The sequence below is a fragment of the Amblyomma americanum genome, chromosome 1 (genome assembly GCF_052857255.1).
Source record: "Amblyomma americanum isolate KBUSLIRL-KWMA chromosome 1, ASM5285725v1, whole genome shotgun sequence".
Classification (NCBI taxonomy): domain Eukaryota; kingdom Metazoa; phylum Arthropoda; class Arachnida; order Ixodida; family Ixodidae; genus Amblyomma; species Amblyomma americanum.
In genome coordinates, this window is record NC_135497.1 from 117,910,493 (window position 1) to 117,935,737 (window position 25,245).

General features: G+C 42.2%; 1 protein-coding gene across 1 annotated transcript in view; it reads left to right on the top strand.

The window, feature by feature from the left end:
* Positions 1 to 23,606, top strand: part of LOC144113322 (uncharacterized) — a 56,905-nt gene extending 33,299 nt beyond the window's left edge. Inside the window, exons 9-16 of the mRNA XM_077646324.1 lie at positions 3,273 to 3,346; positions 4,262 to 4,271; positions 9,889 to 10,320; positions 15,439 to 15,885; positions 18,520 to 18,600; positions 21,524 to 21,586; positions 21,744 to 21,911; positions 23,106 to 23,606. Coding sequence (XP_077502450.1) covers positions 3,273 to 3,346; positions 4,262 to 4,271; positions 9,889 to 10,320; positions 15,439 to 15,885; positions 18,520 to 18,600; positions 21,524 to 21,586; positions 21,744 to 21,911; positions 23,106 to 23,225 — 1,395 coding nt within the window. The 3' untranslated portion in view covers positions 23,226 to 23,606. The remainder of the gene's footprint in view (positions 1 to 3,272; positions 3,347 to 4,261; positions 4,272 to 9,888; positions 10,321 to 15,438; positions 15,886 to 18,519; positions 18,601 to 21,523; positions 21,587 to 21,743; positions 21,912 to 23,105) is intronic.
* The last annotated feature ends 1,639 nt before the right edge of the window (positions 23,607 to 25,245 follow it).

Below are 25,245 nucleotides of genomic sequence, written 5' to 3' on the forward strand. Positions count from 1 at the left end.
CTCCAAGAACCGTCGCTGACTTCGCCAAAGAAGCCACGGCCATGGAACGTTCCTTGCAGGAACGCAGTGCTCAGTACGGTCGATCGTCTGGGCAGTGTTGCGGCCACCAACTGTTGTGCGTCACTGCCAGTCGCCGGAGACGAGGCGCTTCGAGAGCTTGTGCGGAGTGTGGTTTGAGAAGAACTGCGCACCCTCCGCTTAGATGCTCCACCTGCCAGTGTTGCAGCTGTAGCCAATGCCGTCCGTGACGGAATTCGGCGAGTGGTCCAGCCACCACCGGCACCACAACCGGAGCCGTACATCATGAGCTACAGTGAAGCCCTGCGGAGACCTGGCCAGTGCCGCAGGCAGTCCGCCCTGCTGCCGAACCAACGCAGGAATACCTTCCCCCCGTCGAGCTGCGTGACCCGCGCCCCGTTAGAAAAGCGGTCATGTGGCGCACACCCAACAACCGGCCACTATGCTACCACTGCGGGGAGCCTGGTCATGTCCTCCGCAACTGCCCATACTGGCGGATGGGATTAAGAAGATTTCCTCCGAGCGCACCTCGACCACGCTATGGTGAGAGACCGCGAGGCATTGAGCAGTACCTGGCCGATCATGTGCTGCCCTCACCGCCTCCACGACGTCAGTCTAGGTCGCCGTCTCCAAGACGGGTTCCCAGTCACGCATCATCCGCTGGCCTGTTCAGATGTACGTCCCCCCGCCGGGACAACTGAAGACGGTGGCCTCCGGGGGTAGGACCGCCGCTGCTGCAGAGAGTGAACAGCCTTCCTCCGACGGTTGTATGTGACGACCCGAACGCCAACGACCCCAGCTGCCGACCTCAACGACGATCTCACCGCCGACCGCAACAACGATGGCACGGATGACCACGTCGACGACCACAGCGATGACCTCACCGACGACCCCATCGACGACGGCACCAAACACCTCACCGACGAGTTGTCAAAGAATAGTTTCCGCCGCCGAAATTCTTGTTGCCGCCGATGGCTATGACGTGTCAGCACTCGTGGATACCGGATCCGACTTTTCGGTCATGAGCAGCCACCTAGCCACGACCCTCAGAAAGGTTCTAACACCTTGGCATGGGCCGCAAATACGCACAGCTAGTTGCCATGTGGTGACGCCGGTTGGCGTGTGCACCTGCCGTATAAAGATCCGAGATGCAACTTTCATTGGCTCCTTCGCCGTGCTACGAGAGTGTTCCAAAGTGTATATATACGAGTAGTGTAAGTGTACGAGAGTGTGTGTGTGTACACACACACACGCACACACATACATATACCTATATACCTCCCGCGAGGCGACACTTCCTCTCTCTCTACCCCAGCGGAGCACATGAGCACATCTGGTGGAGCGAGCGGCGACGGCAGCCGCGACAGCAGTGGCATCGACGGCGGCGCCATCTGTTGGAGCGCAGCTCAAGTTCGTTCTGCGGCCATGTGCATACGGCTGAAGTGCGCGACGAGCCGAAATGGCTCGCTGGCTGGAGTAGTAAAGCTTTCGCTTTAAAAGTTGTGAGTTAGCTTTGTACACAATTGTCTACACAGCGTCTCAAAGGGTTATGCATCTTGTTTGAAACATAGATCATGGCTGTGAAAATCAAGCAGATAATGGCCAGTAAGAGATGGCTGCAAACATGATGACCTCTCTGATTTGCATGTGTTCTTTCATGTGATAGCTCAGTACAGCTTTGAAACGAAAATAATTCAAAAGACAGCCAGAACGCAACTAGCATCCTTTCCATCCTGCATCTGTCTGATGTTGTAAACATTGAAACGTACTCTGACCTACGTGTGCTCATTCCCATAGTGAGGTTATTGTATGGCTATTTTCTAGTGCATGCTTATCTGTGCCCTCGAATATCACTTGACTGCTGATGCACGAAAGTGTGATGCTTTTGCTTCTGCCTGCATTGTGTCACTGCTGTGGCCTGTGTCTGTTGCAGCACCTTGGTGGACTGGAGGCTTAGATTCATACAAGGAAGCACTGTGTGCCTGCAGGCATTGCGGACTTTTTTTTTAAAATTGGTTTTTGGGGAAAGGAAATGGCTCAGTATCTGTCTCATATATCCTTGGACACCTGAACCACGCCGTAAGAGAAGGGATAAAGGAGGGAGTGAAAGAAGAAAAGAAGAAAGAGGTGCCGTAGTGGAGGGCTCTGGAATAATTTCGACCACCTGGGGATCTTTAACGTGCACTGACATAGCACAGCACACGGGTGCTTTAGCGTTTTGCCTCCATAAAAATGCAGCCGTCACAATCACGCAATTTTAAATTTACTGCCTTTAGACCACACATGCAACAAACCAAAGTGTGTTTCACCTGTTAGTTCCAGGGGTATTGACACAGACATCGGTATAAGTGTCATGCAGCTCATGATCTGTAGCAAAGCTTTGTGGACCAGGGCTGTGGCTGTTCATTATTCGGTAAATAGTTTTTTGCACTTAGTTTTGTCAGTTTATGCATGATGTTCGTGTCCAAGTTCAAAAAACGTCAAACAACAATTCGAACTCGCTGTTTTAAAAAAAATTCAACTTCTCTTAATTCACTAGGTCAGTTGTGTGGATCATTACTGTATTGCAAAACACCTGTTTTATATACTTATTGAATGCTTTTCGTGCTGAGCTTGAGCATGTAGTTTCAGGCACGAGTTTTTTACTCGCCTAAAAGTTCAGTTTCAAGCACTGTAATGTTGCTGTTTGTGTTTAAGCACACGGAATAATGGACGACTGTTTGTGAATGAAGTGGTAGTTGATGTATGACACATGCGTACTGCGGCATATGCGCTGTTGCAGCCTCATGTCAGGTGCAGTGAAAACCATAAAGTTACTAGGTTGGTTTTGGAAGAAGCGGTCTTTGGCTAGAGAATGTATGTGCTGATTAAAAGTATAGTGGATCCCTGCCTTACCTATGCTTTTGTGAGATATAAAATCATACACAGAGCTTCTGCCTATGTGTATTAAAAGGCAATACTTTTGTTATAGGTGTGAAGTGCAAGAAAACCCAAGCACTAAGTTTTATTTTTTGCTGAAGTACTAGAAAGGTCTAAAATCACCTGGCACTTTCCTGTGAAGTATCGCTTAGGCAGGGATGTTGCTTTCGCATGTAGTATTACCATTTGTCAGTTTGGTGCCATTAACACATTTCCCTTGTGGGCTTACTTCTCTCCCTGTTCGAACGAGTGAAATAATTTCTTGATAAGTTGGAGTCATTATGAAAGACTTGGGCTAAGAACTTTTTCCATTTGTTTTTTCGGCATTTTTCTAGGTGACACATAAGGTAAATGCACCAGTTGAAGATGACCCTGAGAACATCAGATGTGTGAGCCAACTTCATGCGAGGTAACGGGCTTGAAATGGTCTAGTGTATGCAAAGCAAAGAGCTATTCAGAGTTGTAGCAGTCTTCCCTTGTACTATAACTTATCGAAATTATTTGTCCTTCCCCTTTGTTCTTTAATTCTATAATATTATATAAAAGCTCGTATAGAAAAATAAGATAGTCAAACAAGATTCACTCAAGTGAAGTAGTAAAGATGTTAAATGTGTATTTCTTGCTGCATTTCCTGAGGTTCAGTATTAGATTTTGAACATAGCCTTCTTTGAGTTGGGCATTAACTAGGCTGTCAGTATGGTGTAGCATGCATACATGCATATACATAGAGGTGCATGTATGAGGAAAGTGCTCCTTCTGGTGTTCTTACTGCTGTCTTGGTATATCAAAGCACTGTTTTGTTTTTTCACAGCTAGAAGAATGCATCTACTAGGGTCATTACTCCTTAAAAATAGCAGGAGTCATTATAGGAAATCCCATCGCAAGTGGGCATGAGACACTTGTTCTTACTAATATAGCATGTAGTGGAGCAAGTACAGTTATGGGCAAAAGTTTGCACGGTATGAATTTGCAGTAAAATATTTGTTTGTGAGTGGTCAGACAAAGTAGGTCAATGAAAATCACACATGAAAGAGGAGACGTGTGCTCCATTTATTGTAACAAATACCAACCAACTGGCTAGCGATGCAACATAGAAATTATTATTTTTCTGCAAATCCACGTCTCGCAAGATTTTGTGCATTACTGTACATCGATTACTGCTGCATCGCTTGCCATCTTAGCATCTTTTTTTCTCCTTTCACAGAAGTTTGTGCATCTGTGATACATGGTATGAAGGTTATCTTTTATATTGTTTTCTAAAGCATTCCATTTTGCCTTTTTGCATGTACTTCTCTGCCTTTCCTGGTACCTCATGGGTGTGCAGAGAAACCCAGGTGAGGTCATTTTTGTGTTTGGTTACCAAAGGCAAACTGTGTCAGATGTGTCCTCTTAAAGTTTGTGAATCTAAAGCATGCTGTCATGACATTGTTGTGTAGTGTTGATAGCAAAATTTCGGCCTTTAAGTTCATAGGATTTGCATAAGATGTGCCATGGCCTGGCTACTATGTTTGGAGGAAAAAAACAGCCAGATGCAGTAAATTATGGTTATCGTGAAGTGGTGACTCATTAGAGTGTGTAATTCAAAGAATACTGAGAGTGATGAATGGTACCACATGAATGAATCAGCCTAGAAACGTTGACATGAGTGCCGACTTGCAGGAGAGAGCAAAAATTTCATTTCAGAAGCTGCCTGGTTTAAAGTAGAGGTAAGGCATCAGCACACTGTACTGTGTAAATCCTATCAGCAGGGATGGCAAGTAAGGATGGCGAGCCAGCCGTCCTATGTCAAAGGATGGGGCAGAGATGGGAGATGAGCAAGGGCAAGGGTGGTCACAACTAAGCTGTCAATATTCAAGCTATGTCCGAGAGTTGGAGAACTTTGTCACAAAGTCAGAAAGTAATGATTTGCATCCTAAGGGCCATTTAGCGTCGCCAGAAGTACTTAGACCGGTGCTTGTTCTTTTTGGCTGCTTGGTATACGTATACATCTTGTAATATTTCATATTGTCCCTTTGCTCAGAAGTGTAAGCATGATGCATTTGATTTTTTTTTTGGAATTGAGATTTTCCATGATAATTCTGATTTGCCTAGGGCTTGGTCATTGAGTACTTGAAAAGTCTAGTTGGAAGTTTTACCATTCTATTGCACTTTGGCTTTCTTATAGACAAGCGTCATGTTTGTAAACAAAGGTGGCGCCTCGGTCGGCAGCGACGCGGGGTGTAGGCAAAACACGGCACGCCTGCACTGCGCCAAGCTGCCTTCAAAACCAACTGGTGTACGCAAATATTTCAAAGCGTGCGCGTTGCTTGTGGTTAGAAACGTTTTTTTTTTTTTTTTTGATGATCGAAGAGTAGTTGTGCACTTTTTCAGCCTGTTCGCCACAAGGAGTTAGTAGGCAGAGCGCTTCATCGGGTGCTTCTCTGCTACTAATTGGCGACAGTTAAAAGCATCCACAGTTCTCAACTTATGGGCCAATAAAGCATATCCGATTGCTAGTGCAAGATAGGACGACGTGATGCACGACGCGAATCAGCTTTCTCACACGACGAACCTTGTAATGTGCTTCCTATTTTCGCCGAGCCGCTTCACTCCGGAGACCTTGGAAATTAATAAACGCTTTAGCTGCTTTGAATAAGGCAAATGTGATCCGAGAGCTCCACGTGCGCGTGCAGAGACATTTTCCTCGAGCTCCAAATGAAATTTACGCTCACTCTGCTGTATAAAATTTTGCTTCTTATTTTAGAATTTATTGATGTGTGTACATTCTGCTTGATCGGAGTGGCTTTTGGCGTGGAATTTGCTGTGTTCGCCAGGTTCTGATTGTCCTACATTGTGAAAATTCAAATAATTTGGGAAATAACACTGCGCGACTTTGTCGAGATCCTAGCGTCATTGGACCGGTGTTGCAGCGACACACTTGTTGAAATTTGCAAAAATAAAGCAAAAAATCGTGCGTGCTACTACCCGAGTCCGGTGCTTCTTTAAGCACGGCACGGTGTGAACGCTGAAGGCGGCAGTCAGCAGCTTTTTGCATTTTCTTTGTTCGTGAAGTGATGCTCGGGACAGTGTCCAGGTGATAAGCATCTGAAAATAGCCCCCTGCGTTCAACTTACGATCCCAAGCACACGGTATATCGCGCCTAAACTTATGTTGAGAGCACGACAGAATGAGAACGAGTTGCAGGCATTACTTGATTTTTGCACAGTTCACGCGACCGAACAGCAACAATGCGACGTCGATCAGAGACAGGAACCAACTTATTAGATTTGAATGCAGAAACGCACTATGATAACCCAAGGGGCGAAACAAGCTCGGTGTATTAACCTACAAGCTCGGCAGTAATAATTTGCCAAGAATCCGATCCATCGCCAAACTTGTCTTGCTCCTCGGCCTTTGCCCGTCGCTTTCATGCCTATCTGACTGCAATAAACTTGTGGATGCAATAAACTTGTGGAAACTTATGCCGCTTCCTTTCTTCTGCATTGCGACTCAACCAACTGCACCACAATTTGTCGGCATGCTGTGAATTGTGCCCAAAAGCACGTGGCGCACCCACGTGGCGCTAAAAGCGTGGCGCACCCAATGCAGAAGGTCTCGCTTTTTGCCTACACAACGAAAGTCACTGCTGACGCCAGCACCGCTGCATCTCTTTGACGCCATGGCCTGACGCTTGTCTATATATGTACTGTTGGGGACAGAAGTCTCCAGGGCAAGCGAGAAGCAATCTGTAAGCACAGGCGCAATGCTTTTCTATGATCACCTTACTTTAAAATTACACACTACTGCAGCCGAGGCCAACTTTCACTTTCCGAAATCTAGTCTTGAGCTGCCGTCAAACAACAGCTCTATTGGCTTTGCTTTCCGCTCATGTGTCCTGGATACTTTTGTCCCCAATAGTACATAGGAGCACATAAATAGTGTTCTGTGTTTTTGGAGGCACTGCATCGGGCAAAATCAGCTTTGCTGCTCAGACTGGTGATTGTTGAATTTTGCACGGAGCAGTTAATTCTTTTTGTAAATTTGAAAGCCTTGGAATGCCAGGTTTGCAGCTCAGTGTATTGACAGCTGAAACAGACAACAGAAAGGTACATTTGTTTGAACAGTTTGATCAGATAGAACTACCATTTCAAAGGCTAACCTTTAGCTTTTTAACCTTTACCGAAAGTTCTAAGCTTTTGAAAGGATGGAGCTCATCAGTGTGTTTGAAAGTGATGCATTTGTCTGCTTTAGTTATTCTAACAGGTCTTTACAATTGCATTGCTTCATGTTAACGCTCACTAGAAAATATTGCAAGAGGCATTTTAAAACTTCGGTTGCATTTCTGTCATAATATTACTACATGGCTACATTTATTATGTATTTTTTCAAGCGTTTTGTCAAAATGGACTGGTGCAATTAACTCTGTCTTTAAAGAAAATTTTCTTTTACTATAAGGAAATATTTGAATGAATTCTGATCATTTATGAAACAAAAAAATCATAATGTGTATGCTAGTGTAAATACAGTGAAATTCATCCGTAGGTAGCATAGTGATCAGTATTTTTAAAACTCTGCCCCTTTCTGTCCTCCCTTTCTTCGTTGTATGGTTCAGGTGCCACCCACTGCAAGACTGCTGCTGCAGTCTTCCCTTATAACTGCTTGTAACTGCTACACAGATGTGCATTCTCATTGGCTTTTTACTGTGCGCATTGAGAGGGCTGGGCAGCATTGTTTTTCTTTCTTTTTCTTGCCCACACTAATATATGTGCCCATTGAGTATGGGTCACCTGTGACCCATAGGTACTATGAACAGTTTAAAAGCTACCAATGCACTTTCCAACTCATTACACCATCAGTTATATAAACATTATAAGAAGTCAACTTTCAGTTTTAAGTGGTTAGTAACCTAGCTGCAAAATAGTGAATTTTTGTGTGGGACTGAAGAGCATGGTATGTAGCTTTTTTTAGCAAGTATGGCAGAGACCAGGGACCCTCTTGAAAATGACCTGTGTCATGATTTTTTTTGTCTTTAGCTGATATTTTTTTAAATGCTAGTTGTAGCATTGAGCGTCAGGATTTCAGATAGCCCAGTTTAATTGGGACAAAGAAGACCGCCTGCTATTCGTCGAGAAGCATTATTTAATGCCTGCTGCCTATTTACTGATTTTTTGTGCCACCTAAGATGTGATATGGATTTCGCAGTATTATGGCCAGTATTTGCGATGCGTCTACATTACGTGGTCAAGATTTGCTCATGCCATCTGTCGCTGTAGCCATATTTTTGGGACTTCGTGCGACCATCTGCGAATACCACTCTGCTAGAATCACAGCTACACAGCTTAACCCTCCCCTCCCAGCCCTCCCAGTTGCCATTGTGCTTTCCCTCACAGACTCCCTGCTAGGACAGTGAAGTGTACTGGCACCGTTAGTTGTCCTACCCTCCTAGCTCCCACCCTTAGCCCCTTTCCCTGGCCTCCGGGGGACGAGGGCTGAGCACACTGGCGTGGTGGTCATGTGAATGTGGATTAGAGCATTGCACTGACAGAGCTATGTGTTGGCAACCACTAGAGATTTCCTGTTTAGAGCTCTACTGTATAAAAAAAAATAGAGCAAGCTGTGTTGCCATACCTGAGAAATATGGGGATGTGCACTAGCATAGTGTGATTCATTTTATCATGTGTGTTGACGACATAAGTGATTGAAATGTATCGTGTAATTTCATTTGCTTTTTATTTTATTTTGTGTGCTTTGAACTCTGCTGTTACTGAAGGTGATACATGGTGTTGGGAAGTGCTAACACACCCCTTGTTGTAAATTGTATTACGTGGAACTAAAATTCACTCCTAAATTCCACCTAAATGAGTTATGTATAGATTATGTACATTGCACCTATACCAAAATGCATAGTCTGTGAAGCATTTCCGAAATCCATTGTTAGCAACAGTTCGTGCCTTTGCTTGTTAATGAACACTATGACCGATGTGCAAAACATGAACAGTTCAGGGTATGAGCATTCACATACCTTGTTTGGAATCAAATTAATTTCAACATTATCTTGTGGGAGTGTATGCACTGAATGCAAGAAAGAATTCGTTCCTCAGGTGCTGAATCTGTAGTATAGCAAACTTGTGATTGGTGCCTAACTTTTATCCTTGAGTGCTGAGCATGATGCATTTGTTTTTTATGGTATTAACAATGCCTTTTGAACGTGGCCCATGGTCACTTACTACCCACCAGTTACCACTAGCAGTATGATTCAGTGAATGGCCACACCAGATGTAAAAATGTTTCTTTTTAAATCCACAATTACTGTGCTGCTTGCAGGTTTTTTTCAAGCTAGAATGAAGCATTGCTTACAAACTCTTCAGTTCATTTAGTTCAGGATACTTTTTGTCACCTTCAGTAGTGTTTATTAGTCAAAGTTGATCTTGCATAGCTCTCACGACAAACAAAAGCAAGGATCAAGAGTTGCATTAGGGAACTTTCACATGAAACACTGATTGTGCCTTTGGGTACAGTTCTCCTCTTTCAAACCACATATGCCTAAAATACGTGAGGCGTCATTTACCAAGTTCATCAACTGACCTTGCTAATAACATTGTTGTCACAAGCACTGCCCTGGTGGCAAGTTCTTGGCTATGGTCATGATCATTAGCAAAGCATGTGAAAAGTACACTCGTATGCCTGTGCTTACTGTGCATGCTCACTCCCTTTTTGTGAATTGTATTTTGTGTGCTTTCATGTGTGTTTTGCTTTTTAGCTGTTAGTGAAGTCTGCATCATTGGGGGTTCTGGTTTTGCAGGTTAAGTTAGAAGTATTTGAAAAAGCTGATCTCCAGTTTTTTTTTGTTTCAGTGTTTTGACATCGTGCATCTTCTGTATGGCCAAGCATATTTGTTATATAGTGCCTTTTTTTATTTCATTGTTCTGTACTCGGTTTCTCTTTATGTTCTTTTTTTTTTGTCAATTTCAGAGCAGTGAAAAGAGCGAGAGTTTGCCATTGCTGCCTCTTGCAGCACAAGAATGTCCAGAGCTGTATAATGAAAGTGCCTATGAGCAAAGGGGCGAGTCTCTGGAGAGCATGCTTATATCTTGGAAGGGAAGGCTAAACAACGTACGGAGACGCCTCATATTCAACTCGCCAAGAGGAGAGCCAGCAGCACCTGAGCACAAGTTCATCAGGTCTGAGAGTGTAGGGATGACGAACTCTGTAAACTCATTAGTTGCCACAGATAGTGAAAACTGCACACATGTCACTGTGGGCATACAAACAGGTGCAACTGTCACAGCCTCCAATGCAGAGGTGCATTATCATCCTCGACAGTTCCAAGATGTCGTCACCCAAACTAGAGCTGCTGGAAGAAGCTTCGATGTAGTGGACACTCAGACGGATGCAGAGTATGAGGTAAGCAGCCCATTGCCTTGTGATACTGGGCCCAAGCATGGGATGACCAGCGGTATTGAACATTGAAAAAGCACTTTCAAAAGTGCCCTGAACAGCATCTTGAAAATAAACACTTCAGTTTGGTGATGTATGTAGCTGTGAACATGCCAATGCAGTTATGTTGTTTTGTGCTAAGTATAGAGCTGAAAACACACCGAGTGAAACTTCTTAGCTGCTAGCATTTGATTGTTCTTGGATTTTAATGGTTAAAAGTTTTTTTTATTCAGAATTTATGAGAAAGGTACAGGGTAAATAAGGACTAATTAATCTTATTTCTTAGTGTTTGAAGACATCAAAATTGAATTCCGATACTCTGGTATACATAGAAAAATGTAAGCAAAATACCAAAACTCATTAATTCATTAATCATTTGTTTGTTCACTTGTTTGCACGTTACACTCACTCACTTGCTCAGGTCTCCAGAAATATCCTGGAATGGTTCCTTTAGCTAAATGCTGACCGGATCACTTGGCAGATAGCAGTGAACCCACTAAAATGCATAACAATTAACAATATTGCCTGGCAACATAAGTAAGGTTCCGAACATGGTATCGAACCGAAGGAAACAATATGTTTGTAAAAAAGTCAACAAAGAAATACAGTTGTAAAACGAAATAGTTCTGTAAAATGTAGCGAAAGTGAATGATGCGTAATGTAAATGTAAATTTCTGGCGGACTATTCAAAACATCTCATTTTAGCGCATCAAAAGGTAGCTAAGGAATAATATTTGCAGTAACATACAATAGCAAGCAATCAAACATTCTTCAGTGTAAATTTTTCTCTCATATTATACCCTTTAAGGATGATGTGGTAAGTTATACTGTCATTTCTGTGGTTTTTAATTACTGTAGAACATTGGAATGAACCATTCTTCAGTGCTTTGAGTACATGCAGTGCCTTGGTTAGGCATCAGATATGCAGTACTATCATATAAAGTTATTTTAATGACATCAGAACAGGAATAGAAAGTGTAACATTCAAAAAGTGACAGCAGTACTGGAATTGAATTTCATTACATTTTTTAAATGCTGTCTGCATTGAAGATAAGTAATCGATGCTTGTAACTTGCTGGATTTTTTTTTTTTTTGCAAGGACTAGCTTGGTGATAACTTTTATTGTAGTTGCTCATAATAGGCATTAAGATTGTAGATCTGTGGATTAGCTTTCATTGGTCACAAATATTGACACTGGGTTAGTGCCTTTCTTGCTACTGATAATATGCTGCATATATTGCTTACATGGTGATGCCAACTGAAGTGGTGAGAAAATACACCACCATTAACACCATGAATTTGATGCTGATAAACAAACTGAATATCCTAATTAGTTTGTGTTAGGTTATAACTTTTTTCTAATCTGGAAAGATAATTTTTTTTTGTTGCAATTATCTTCAGCCATTTGCATTTCAGTAGTTTGTAAAAAAAAAATATTGCTTGATAAATCATTGATATTGATAAATCAGTGTCATCTGTTGGGTTAGCAATGTGTCTATCGAAGTTTGCATTACTAAGCCTAATGTCTTGTCGTCAAATTGTAGCCACAACGGAGGCAGAATGTAAAAACTCATTGAACTCTACACACTAGTATTGTGCATGGTGTACAGGGCATAATAGGGTTAAATGCTTTAGTGTTTCTTGTAGTGCCAGTAACACATTTCATTAGTGCAACTTAGTTTATTGGCTTGCAGGAAGCCAGTGCGTATTCTCCACTTCTTTTCGTTTGAATTTACATGAACCTCTGTGCAGCCATTTGGGTCTGTTGTTGGTCAGTAGTTAAGACATTATCAGCATTTAAAGCAGCAAGCTACTCATTACTGTACAAATTACCATTATTAGTGCAGTGTGCTACTTACCTGAAATTCACTTCTTAGATGCAGTTTGGTCCCATACTTATCGAAGACTTTTTTTTTCCTAGTGAAATGATAAAAACGTTCAACAAAAGCATATGCAGTTAAAATGGTCGAGCCATGATAAGCCAAATTTATTGGCTGGCTGCACTGTTAGTACTGCAGTCATATGCACAGCCTAGGTAGCAGGGATGGAACTGCGGATCTCATCTTCAAGGCTCAGGAATAGTGCACTGTTGTGTTTGTGCTTATGGTGCATTTTTTACAATGGTGTCATGTACAAGTGCATGTTTTTGTTTTGTTGTTATATTTATGCCCATGTTAGTGTATGTTTTCATTTATGCTGTACATTTTGAGATTGTGGATATGTCATATTTGTATGTAGAATTTATAACGTATAAACAGTAATGAATATGTAATAACTGTGCAGATATGTAAGGGTGTGTAAATAGCACTTCTTCAAAATCAAATTGGATACAAATTGAATGTTTTATTGAATATTTGCTACTTGCGCCAATATTCATACATAACGCCAATATTCATACAAACTGCCAGCAGCACTACAGTACGATGCTATAACTTAGGGGCTATAGCTGACGGAAGACACAACACTGTCACTGACTTCAACACTGACTTCAATACGAAGTCAGACTATGAACTCTATCCATGTCTTGTCATACGTATTAACTTTTGCTATACAAATGTCGACACATCTCAGTAGAGGAGACAGGCAGGAGTTACTTATGAGCCATGATCTCAGAGATCGGGTGTCCAGGCGAGGTTTGTTAAACCTGCCGGAGCCCTGCCACATCTCCAAACCTTGGAGGTTGTGTATCTGCATTATGACCACCACTACACGAATGGATCGTGTTGTGGTGCTGAACTCTCCATCTTATGCAGACTGACTGTGACAGCATGCTGTCTGGTGTCGGAGTGGATTCTGTTTTCAGACTGGTCACCAGAGAAAATTGCAGCGCGCTGTGGCTCAGTGGTGTGAAGGCGCTCGTCTACTGAGCCAGAGTACCAGGGATCATTCCCGACAGTGGCAGTGGCGTTTCGATGGAGGCGAAATGCAAAGGGCGCCCGTGTGCTGTGCGATGTCAGTGTACATTAAAGATCCCCAGGTGGTTGAAATTATTCCGGAGACCTCCACTACAGCACTTCATCTCTCTTTCTTCTTTCACTGCCACCTTCCTCTCTTCCCTTACAGCGCAGTTCCGGTGTCCATGTACATATGTGAGACAATTACTGCGCCATTTCCTTTCCTCAAAAACCAATTCTTTTCATTTGAACTTTGTGCCAGTTATTCGCAAACTATTTAAAAATCTGAGAACATATTCGATTTGTTTCAAATTATTCTCAACATTCATTATTTAATTTGTTCAGTGAATCAAGTAGGAGGCTCATTAAATAAGCCCCGGTTAATTCAGAAATTCGGATATTTCCAACTACTGGCTTGATCTCGGCAAACGCCCATGTGGGTCTGTGGCATCGGACGCTCGCTAATTCGGATGCTAAGGGTCTTGCACCGGTTCATACGAGCAAGCTTCCAAAGTGAGGCCACATCCAGGTGCGACTAGCGCAGCTAGAGATCGTTGAAATGTGGCCCTCTCCAAAACCTAAGTTCCATGTTGCAGTCTCTTGCACAAGGCGGCAGGCAGGACGACAAATGAGCAGCCCCTGTCTCTGAAAAACAGTCCAATCACTTAGTTTCGGTTTCGCTCTGCTGAGCTTTGCACTGGACTGCAATGACACCGGCTTGACCAGCCAGCATTAGCCATACAACCTATCCTAGCTGAGCTGTATCATGATTGGTGTGTCGCCTGGTGTTTTCTTTCCCCCTCTTATTTTTTCTCATTGCTTCAGCGCTGCTGAGCAGTTTCCTTTGCTTCCATCTGCGTGGATCCATTTTTCCAGCGTGCCGAAACAAGTGCCGCTCACTGTTTGTGTGGTGAAGCCTCCTCACACGCAACGGTGCCACTTGAAATGTGGTAGCGGTAGAGTTCCACTGCGTCACACTGTGAAGGATGCAGGAAGCCCTCACAATTTTGGAGCAGTTCTGCTTTGATGGCTCCTTGAGTATGCGCAAAATAAAGCATTGATTGAAATGTGAAAAATAGTCATTGCCACGCTATTCTTACCTGAGAATGATGCTGCTGTTGCCCAGTCTTTCACCAGAGAAACTTGCTGTGATGCAACTAGTTCTTGACAAGCCGCCGCGGTGGTTATGGCACTCAGCTGCTGACCCGAAAGACGCGGGTTCGATCCTGGCCGCAGCGGTCGAATTTCGATGGAGGCAAAATTCTAGAGGCCTGTGTACTGTGTGATGTTAGTGCATGTTAAAGAACCCCAGGTGGTCGAAATTTCCGGAGCCTTTGACTGCTGCGACCCTCATAGCCTGAGTCGCTTTCAGACATTAAACCCCAATAAACCAGTTCTTGACAGTTTTTTGGGGGTTGATTTCTAATTCAAATATTTTTGCCGGTCTCGTGAAGTTTGAATTAACGAGTTTTTATTGTACCTCATTTGCTTTTTGAAATTTTTGGATACTCGCACACCTCTACAAATAAGCTTTTTCATGTAATTATGCCTCTATTGTTAGGGAACAAAGGTATTCCTTTCATCACTATGTTTTTGTACCTGAAGTATGCAAGTTGTACAGTTTTATTTATTTATTTTATTTATTTATTTCCTCAAGGGTCCAAAAAGGACATTACATGAGGGGTGGGCAAACAAAAGGGTTTTAAATGGATGAATACAGATGGTCTTCGATGGCGGATTTGAAGCGAACGGGATTGATGATGGTTGCCACTTCGGACGGAAGGTCATTCCAGTCTTTGGCTGTTCTAAGGAAAAAAGATTGATGATATGTTTCGGTGCGGGCTTGTTCAGGGTAGACGGCATTAGGATGACTGTGACGAGTTGCCTCAGGGGAATAGAGGTTTGTCAGGCTATATTTGAAAAGCTTATTTTTTTTTGCCCTCCTTAACCCCATTTTTTGAAATAAAATGTTTTCTTTCTGATTCTATTGCACTGCATGTGCAGTCTAAATTACGTGCATGCAAAATGCTGATTACTAGTGCATTATGGTTGCATGGTGGTTTGACCTTGGGCTTTCGTTAATAAAATTGTCTGGTGGGGGGGGGGGAGGGGGGGGGGGTTGTCTTGTAGAATTTGCATCCATTTGTGTTTTCTTTGACCTCATTCTTTGTTCTTATATTTTTTCTGCTAGGAGCGGGATGACCTAAGCACAAGTTTCCCAGCCTCCATCTCAATGCTAGAATTGGAAAATATACTAGAGTTAGGTAGTGGAATTTCCTTTTTAACAAGAAGTGCATCTGAAGAAAGTTCAGGCTTGTTTTCCTCGTGGAGAAAAAGTGGAAGGAGTGTACAAAAGAAGCGCTTGCTTTTCAACACAAGGAGGGAGTCGGGAGTGCCAGACCATCACCGACGCACTCAGCAAGTAAACTCCATGGTGAACACTGAACGTGCCCTTGTTGGAATAGATGCTGAGGGGAGCACTCCTGTCAGTGTGAGCATACAGACAGATGCAACCATTGTGGCTTGCTGTGAAAGTGCTCATTGTCATCCACCAGAGTTGAAAGATGTGATTACCCAAACTGAAGCTTATGACAAGACCTTTGGAGTTACTGGAACGCAGACAGACGTGGAATGGGAGGTAAGCTGACCATGGTTAAAGAATGCAGCGCAAAAAGACAAGGACAAACGAAGAAGTGGATAGAACTGGCGTTGACACTCTGTGTCTTGTGACACTCGGTGTCTTGTGACTGGTCAGGAAATGAAGACAAGAAAAAAAAGGTGCATGCTGAAATTTCTGTGGCACTTTAAACTAACACAAAGCGTTATTTAATGAAACTAGCATCAGCTCTCGAGCTTCAGTGTAGACCACTTGCAAACATGTACTCTGTGAGTCATGATTTCATTCTATTGGTGGTACTGCCCTATTAACAAGAGATCAGCATTCCAAGCACCTGTACATGAGAGATGAGGAGCCTGCTTTTGAAATACATTTCATCCTGTGGCGATGTAATGTTGAAAGCTACAGACTATCTCTTTCCGCATCTTTTTGAAACGTAGTCAGTGGGGTGGATGATGCTGCTTGTTGAAGGCTCAGTGAAACATGCTCTTAGTGTGTGCAGAGATGTGCTTGGTGCGTGACCTTGGTTTCGTGATGCTGTCAGAATGAGCTAACTTGAGAAGCTGGCTGTGAGCTTGCTTTCACCAGCCCGACTCATTGTGGTGACCGATGCCACACATCAGGTTAACTAGTACTACCACCTTGTCTGCTGTTTGTGGGAGGGGTGGTTGATTGGACACTATTGTCATTAATTTTTTGCACTTGCTTGCTTCTGTTTATCAGATGCAATTGTAAGTAAACAAACAAACATGATGTTCTCAACAACGGACCCTCCTACATGTTGCAGATGCGCGAAATTAGTCGCCATTATGCACTCAGCTGATGGAAAAGGAAACAAGCTCATGGAAAGCACCATTTCACTCATCCTGAAAGCAACATAAAGCCATATCTCTGGGAGCAAAACTTGCTTCAAATGTTGTATGAACAATATGTTTCACGGATATGTTTCACTTTTTCTCACTGCACTCATGCCTTGTGTGTGTTTCTCCCTTATATCAGCTCAAATTATCTTGTGTTCACTGAAGCTGCTCAAGGCAGTGAGCATGCTGCTCGTAAAAGGGCATTGCAGGAAAAATTTTACTGTTAAAAGCATCACTTTGGCAGCACTTCTAGTGCTCTTTGTGGGCCCAGTTTTCAAACTGGAGTGAAGAAGGGCAACAACAGATTACTTTTTTTAAGATTCTACAAATTGCATTAGCCTCTCACAACAACCCTCTGCAAAACTACCATTGTAACTTGTGATTTGTATTCAGTAATTAGTAATTAAATATTTAAATAAATTAGGGTTAGGAAAAGTGAAAGGAGAATTTTTAAGACATGAATGTTTGTTTTGTGTGAAAATTTTGAGGCACTGTTAGGGCGCAGCATACTACTCTTTCACTCAGGTGGTTTGAGTAGTCACCTGTAAGATGTTTCTGCTGTCATGCTTGCTATGTTTGAGTTAAAAATGTGGTTAGAAATGTGGTAGTTTACCACTTTATGTGCCTAGACAAGTAATTTTCACATTCCAAATCTGGCATTACTTGAGGACAAGTATCTGTGCTGCCCTGCATAGTTCATGTTTAGCCATGGTACAAGTAGGCTGAGGTGGAATTAATTTTATGCAAGTAGAGCTTTTTTTTATGCACTGATTTAATATATTCCCATAACCAAGTGTCTCAAATTTAGTTTTCACATATGCTGCTTGAAGTAAATTTCGCTCCCTGAGTGCTAGAGGCATTTTTTAAAGCATTGCACTTGTAAGTCGTTAAAAGGAAGCCTGTGTTATACTTGTCATTTTTTAATGCAGGAATGTATATTTTTCCAGCTCATATTGGTCAAAGGATGTTTGTGGTATATTGTTTCATGTCGCTACCTTTTGTATCTAGTAAAGGATGCTAAAGAAGCCCTGGCTGTAAAAAATTTGATTTTGGCTGAGTATTTCAACATTTCCCACTAGCTTAATAACCCCCTTAAATGATATTCTTTACTATACTCGGGGACAGCTTTCTGTGGCTATGCAGTGGAAGCTATGAGCATGTGCAGCCAGCTTACAGGCCTTCGTCTCTGGTTCGTGAGTGCATGAGGACAAAGCGCTTGTGGAAGCCAGTGTCTTGTGCTCGTAACTTCCACTGCATAGCCATAGATAGTTGTCCCTGATTATAGCTCCTCTCAAACTATAGTCTACAGAATACCTGGTGCAATCAGAAGTTTTTATTCTAGAAACACTAGTTGTAAAGTCAAGCAGGACATTTGAACACACCAAATTGGCATTACAAAAGGTGCTTGTGCAAAACTTATTAGCAGTGACCTGCTTGTCTAGCATTACACATGCCCAGTTTTTGCATGAGTGTAGAAAGCCTTCAAGCTGGAAAACGTAGCACTCGCATTCCTTTTGACAGTTAAGCCAGGAAATTAAAAACAAATGTAATTAGAGAAAGGTTGAATTTTTTTTGTTGTTGTAATATGTCCACCTGATCCCTACAAGGCTTCAGAGTGGACCCTATAGGGTGTGTAACAATTGCTAGTTGGGAAATCACTGTGCGGTGCAAGGAGAACTGTGTGCTGAAATATGGCAAGGAAACCAGGCAGGCGAAGAGGGCTAGTTGTGAAACTATAGGAGCGACATATTTGAGGCTCCTGTTGTTGGATTTAAGGTTGTTCTGTAAATTCCAGAATTTTCCCTCAACTGGACACCAGGAAGGAGATCGTGAGCTGCGTTCTTTGAAAGAACGGTTGAACTTAGCTGCTGAAGAGGTATGTTTTGTTAGTGTACTCGCTGACAAATTAGTCTTCAGTGCATCAATTGAGTATGTGGCTTCAGGAGGAATCCTTAACCCTTTCATCCAAATTATGAAAGAATGAAAGAGAAAAATTGCAACAGTTTGCTAGTTCCTTTAAAATACTGGAAATCAGTACTGTGTCAAATCTGCAGCAATAGGCATATGGTACATGTTCCTAAACTAGTTCTAGTTCGGCAGAAAACCCAACTCGAAGGCCAGTAATTATAATGAATGTAATACAGGCAGCTGTTCTTGATTAGACACAAATACAGATTGCATGTGTAACAATGGAAATCCATCTTGCCTTTGTAGCAGATTCGCTTTCTTATTGCTGCTAACCATATTCAGTGACTGACTGCCGAAAACACACATGCAGTCTAGGTCCTTACTGTCTGGGACACATGTGAGGCAGCTCGCAATAGAAGAGAGTGAGGATGTTCCTTGAAACGCAGACTTGAACAGAAGGTAGGGCAGGGTGGAAGATTCTTGTGTCTGGCCAACATTTCAACAAAAGAATTAGTTTTTGTCCAGGAATTTATGAGGTCATCTTTGGCAAGAGAATTTTCCAGGTTAGTTATTTAGAAGGTGCTACCTGTGTGAAGAACAGCAATTGCCTATTTGCAGTGTTGTGCCCGGGAGAATGTATTGATGCACTGAAGCGTGTATTGTCTTTGCCATCTCGCCTTTACTTATTTTTTTTTTTATGGTCTGTTACTCTATCAGGTGACATTGAAAGCAATCCTAGGCCTATGAATGTAACTGAAAGGGAAACATTGGAAACCCTCTTGCTGACTGTCCAAAGAATTGAAGTTGGCCAGGCTACAATCCTTATTGAAATCAAAGATGTTAAAGAAAGGCAGGATGCTACTGATAAAAAAGTCAGCTGACGTTGAGAGTGGCAGCCCTTGAAACGACGACAGCCTCACTTGTTAGGTCTGATCCTTTTGTAGCTGACAGTGCCATGCGAGACATTTCTTCTAAGCTTTCTAACATTTACTCAAGATGTGATGATGCTGAAAAAAGACTGTGTCGAAATAACTTGCTTTTCTTTGACATTGGCAATGTACAAAATGAAAGCAGGGCAGATTCTGAAGAGAAAATCGTAAGCGTTTTGTTCAGAGCACCTAGATTTATCTATGACTGCTTCCCAATTTGAAAGGGTTCTTAGACTAGACAAACTCAAATCTGTTAGGCACAGACCAATTGTAGCCAAAATGACCCTCTTTAAAGACAAACAGAACGTACTTTAAATGGGCAAAAATTTAAAGATTCCAGTTTTGCTGTCCGCGAGGATTTTTCCACTACAACTTGTGAAGCTAGAAGCAGGTGTAAACATTTTTCTATCCAACACATTTCTTCCTATTCTTTTGACAGCATTAGTCACACAAAATGCAACACACCAACTTTTATGTGGTATGCTTAGGTGCAATGCATTGAACTCTGTAATGGGACAGATGTTCTTTCGGAAATCTGTTCTGAAAACGTATCCTGAAATTTTTACTCTTAGCTTGAACCCCAGGCACACTGGCTAGTTTCCATTAGGAGTGGTGCTTATGCTACAAAAGCTTTGTGCTCTTCAACAAAAAGATATCCTTATTTTTACTGCATATGGTGCACATTTGACACTGTTAATTGTTGCCTCATTACTAAAAGCCTTGTATAGCTCAGCTAATGTAATTGTTTATTTAAGCAATTAAGAAATGCACATACATGCGTGCGCGTGCATGCACACACGCATACATACACACAGTATTAATTGGCATTGAAGTTGACTATGCTCACTTCTCAAATGTAGTTGCTTTTATTTATTATACTGCATTAGAGCAGCAGTTCTCAAGCTGGATTCCACAGATCCCTTGGGTTCCTTGAAGTGCTTTTAGGGCTTCCTCAGCACCTAAATCCATGCTTACATCAAACACCACCCTCCCTTTAACCCACTTTATTTTGGGACTAATACTGTAATTGCTTATAGCACGCTATTCCCAGCTTCATATTGTGGGCCAACGCAAAACGAACAATGGACCTTCCTGTTGTCATTCCCACAATATGAATTACTTCTAATTTGCCCAACACAACATGCTGTTAAATTATATTCTCAGCTATTGTTTAGATAGAATTTCCCTTTTTTTTTATGGACCTTTGCATGCTCGTTTGCATGCACGTTAGGCAGGAACGGGCAGAAGTCAAGACACATGGGGTTCCTCAGCACCTTTTGAAAGCTATTGGGTTTTCTCGAGGCCAAAAATATTGAGAACCCCCTTTAGTAGAGTGCTTTTCTTGTAAAAGCTGTTCCTTCACAGTAATGTTGTCGAGGTGATTGGTGCATGCTCATTGAAATCAAAGCGTTCAGTAAAACTAACAAGATGTATTTATAGTGCAGGGGCTGTCTTACTAGATGTCATGAGAGTCCTTGAGTCCTTTAGAGGGATTTTTGGGTTCTGCCTGCACCTAAATCCATGAATGCCTTAGCCCCGATCGTTTGTTTACCCACTTTATTTTTGGACTAATTGTACTGTAATTGCTCATAACAGGCTGCTTCTCTCTGTAGCCAGACCTGTTCATTGAATTTAGGCCTCTTTCCAGGTGCCGTGCATCTGTATGGTCCTTCCTGCACGCATGTCAAGCAGGAAGGAACAGAAGCCAAGATGTGGGATTGTTCAGCACCTTTTGAAAGCTGTTGTGGTTTCTTGGGGCTAAAAAGATTGAGAATTTCAGATTTAGTGCGTGGAACGCCGAGAATTAATTGTAGTGTGCTTAATATGGGAAGAAGTATTGTCGCAACACAGTTTTAACATTTAAGGAGAAAATTCATGATGGTAAGCCGTATGTTCGCAGATGTTTGTTGAAGCGCTGCAAGATTTTCTGACTGCAATGATTCCCATTGCAATTCTTTTCAGGCTCAGTCAAAAAACATGCTTGCAACGCAACTTCAGACTCACTTGGATTCTTCACTAAAACAGGTAAGAATTATGGCTAACTGTCATCATAATCCATAAGAGCTAGCGTCGTGCAGAAACAATGGCATTTATTTCCGGCACATTCTCATCATCTGCTGTGCTTTCCGAGAGAAGTGCGTTGGTGACCATGACATGAAACCAATGTGACTTACTGTTGCAGGTCGAGATGAGTGCCCAGGCACTTCAAAATGTTGAAAAAAAACTTCAGCTGTCAAGGGAAGAATGTGAAACCCTCAAAAAGCAACTTATTTCCACACAAGGCAAACTAGAGCTTGCTGAAAAGGCTGCAGAAGTGGAGCGCATGGCTAATGCACAGTCCAAGGCTGAGGTACTTACTATTACTGGTGGATTTAAAACAACTTGCAAGCATTTGATGATTTACTGTATACAGTCAAGTAAGGTTGTGCTCATGTAAGGGCCACTCCCCCCTCTCCAACTTAACACTCATAAATTAAAAAAAGTCTGCAAACAGCAATTACGTTTCACATTTTCTTCACGCAACATGATTGATGGAGTGCTACCAAGAGCACAATAACCTAACAGGATAATAATATGAAGCTACATTTTCGACAGCAAAAAAAAGCAGAAAAGCAAGCGAGGATGTACCCACCTCGCACTGACAGCCACGGGTCTCATGTACAAAGTGCCAGTTCGACCGAACTGTCATCACGGAGGAATGCCAAATCCCATAGCTATACACACTTATCTCCACCTTAATTCTCATTTGGAACAACTTCACGTGATGTCACGTTTGGCAGTAAAGTGATCTACCAACCTGATTTGTTGCGAGCGGTTCTTGCCGGTTGTCATATCGCCGAGAACTTCAATGCATTATGACTAAAGGGTACTCTAGGCCCATGCTAAATCGTCTTGAAATGCAGGTCATTGCACGAATGGGGTGCATTTAATATAGGTTGCATTATAGTCACAAAAATTTAGTGGAAAATGTCACTTTCATGTAAGGGCCTCACCCTGTCCGAATCTAAAAAAAGAAGTGTGGCCCTTATGCGAGTGTATACGGCATCCTTCCAAAATTGTGCACGGCCTGGTCATGGTATCACCTTATCATATCACACTGTCATGCTATGTACAATAAATGACCAACAACAAGGTGCGTTGCTACACCTTGTTTTGCAGTTTTATTAAGTATCTGGTGGTTGTGCACGGTTCGTCCTTTAAGCAGTGTTATATGTTCTCTTCTTGCCTGTGGCATTTTACTGCCAGTTTATTTTTTTTTAATTAAATGTGATGGTTTAAAATTATTCACATTTCAGTGGCGTACTGTGAAACATGCTGTGTGCAGCATGCCTTAGGGCCACAAAATGAAAAGCTTTTTTTTTGTAGCTGTGATGACATTAAATGGCTGCTTAACTGTGCAGTTGGCACAGTAAGGGAAAGCATGATTGCTGCGACAATTTCATTATTTCTCTGTCCACACATATTGCCACTGAAAGCAATGTACCTTGAGTGTAATATTTATAGATAGTCTCAATATAATGCAATAATGATTCTCATCACACAGATACAGAACTTGGCTCTCACAGTGCAGCACCTGCAAGCTGCACTTGTCAACCTCAAGAAGAATGGTGGTCCACCTCCAAGAGGATCGTCCTCAGGCATGCCTAAAGTCCATGATGTCTGAGCGGTACCCAAAGTGTGTTCCTTCAAGGACTATGCCTACTGTTGTAAATATCATCATATGGGAGTGGCAATGCCATATGAATATTCCCTTTTCAGGGTCAAGAAGAAAAACATTCCATGACACACGACTACATACAAACAATATTTTGGTCACTGGTTAGACTTCAGTGATACTTTTTAAATATTTGGTCCTTAGCTTCACATGCTGGCAACAGCATAAAAAAAATTGCCTGCAGGCATGCTTGTACGGGTGATAACACTGCTTGCCTTGTGATAAGTGCCAGGATTAGGTTGAAACAAGTGTTCTTGTTTTAAGAGTGCAATATCATCAGAGCTTAAGAGATGCATATTTTTATGTCAATAAACATAATGCTTGAAAATGTGTCTGTGTTTGCATGCATATTTTCTGCTTGGTTGTGGCGAGCACCAGAAAATTGTTCAAATAGTAAGGGTGGTAAAGTTTACTGAAAATTCATTTTTATTAGCTTAGCTAGCCACGGAAGTGCAGACAGCAGTGGTATATTTGACTTGCCTTTTGTGCCCTTTTATAATGCGAATGGCAACATGAGCTTTGATCTGTGGTACTTATCACATGCCCTCTGGTGACCATAGCTTGCATGTAGGATATCTCACACTTATTTAAGCAACCAAGTCAACACAATCATTATGTATAGGTGCATATACATATACTTTCATCCACTGATTAACAAACTGAGCAGGAGTAATTAAACCTTTTTTTAGTGGCAATGTGTGAAATTCAGTAGAAAGTGATGTAGGCTTAAAATATGCAAGTTCTAAAAATGGAACTCTATCCTGATCACTTTCCCAGGTTATAAAATTTACAGGGTGGCATACTTCTAAGGTGAATATAAAAGTGTGTGGCAGAGCTTTTCAGAGCGCCAGTGTGTCTGTCATAGCCGTGCATCAAAGCAAAGTGTAACAGGAGCAGAGGGACCCTGGAGGTGGTGGTGTATGTCATCCAACACTCCGCTTTGATGTATGGCTGCGATGGACGCACTGTTGCTCCAAAGAGCGCGGCCACACATGCATTTTCACCATAAGAGTGGACCACCCTTTACATGCATGAAACATGGACATATGTGTCATGGCACTTGCATGCACCCACTAATAGTGACCATGAACATGTTGCAGAGATAAATGTATATCTTTTTTTTTAGCAGCAACACTTTTAACAACTTCTATCACTCAAAACTTGTTTAATTGGTGCCTCGTGATTGGTCTAAATGAGAATAACTGCCGAGACAGAATTGAGGAAAAATTCAACCGCTACAAGAACAACGACAAAGGGGGGACAGCGCTACTCGCACCTGAAATTGTTTTTATTCACAGGCATCAATATATACACAAAAACCCCAATAAGTCGCACGCCAAGTACGGGAAAACATTACCACGCAATCCTGATTCAATTATCTAGGAACTCTATCTCTCTACTCAAAAGGCTGATCGACGTGTCACTGACACACGAAAGCCGTTTTTGCTATATGGAAGGCCTCCACTATCTCTCGCATCACTCGATCTCTGTGAGGGAACAGCACTTTGGTTTTCTTGAAAAGTGGAGAACACCCGTGGCAGCTGTGACAGTGGTGCACGAGATTGTTCAATCGGCTTTTCCAGTAGAGAGTTCCTAGATAATGGAATCAGGATCACGTGGTAATGTTTTCCCACCTAAACTTAAGCACGTGGCGTGTGACTTGCTGGGTTTTTTGTTGGTTTTTGGCTCTGATTGCGTACTTTATACATACTGGATATCATGATCACAGGCAATGTCATCTATGCAATCGAGAAGTTTCGGCTTGCGCATTTCTTCACCGCTCTCATGCCATCATTTTGGTCTCGCCTTTCATGCGTGCAGTTGATGGATCACTTACACGTATTCCTTCATCTGCAGTTTTAATCAAAAAGGCTTATACAATTTCTCTTTCAACTCACTCTCTTTTATGGCTTACTACCTCTGTTCTTTTTTATAAACAGTGGTCACATTTTTCTTTGCAGGAGTTGCA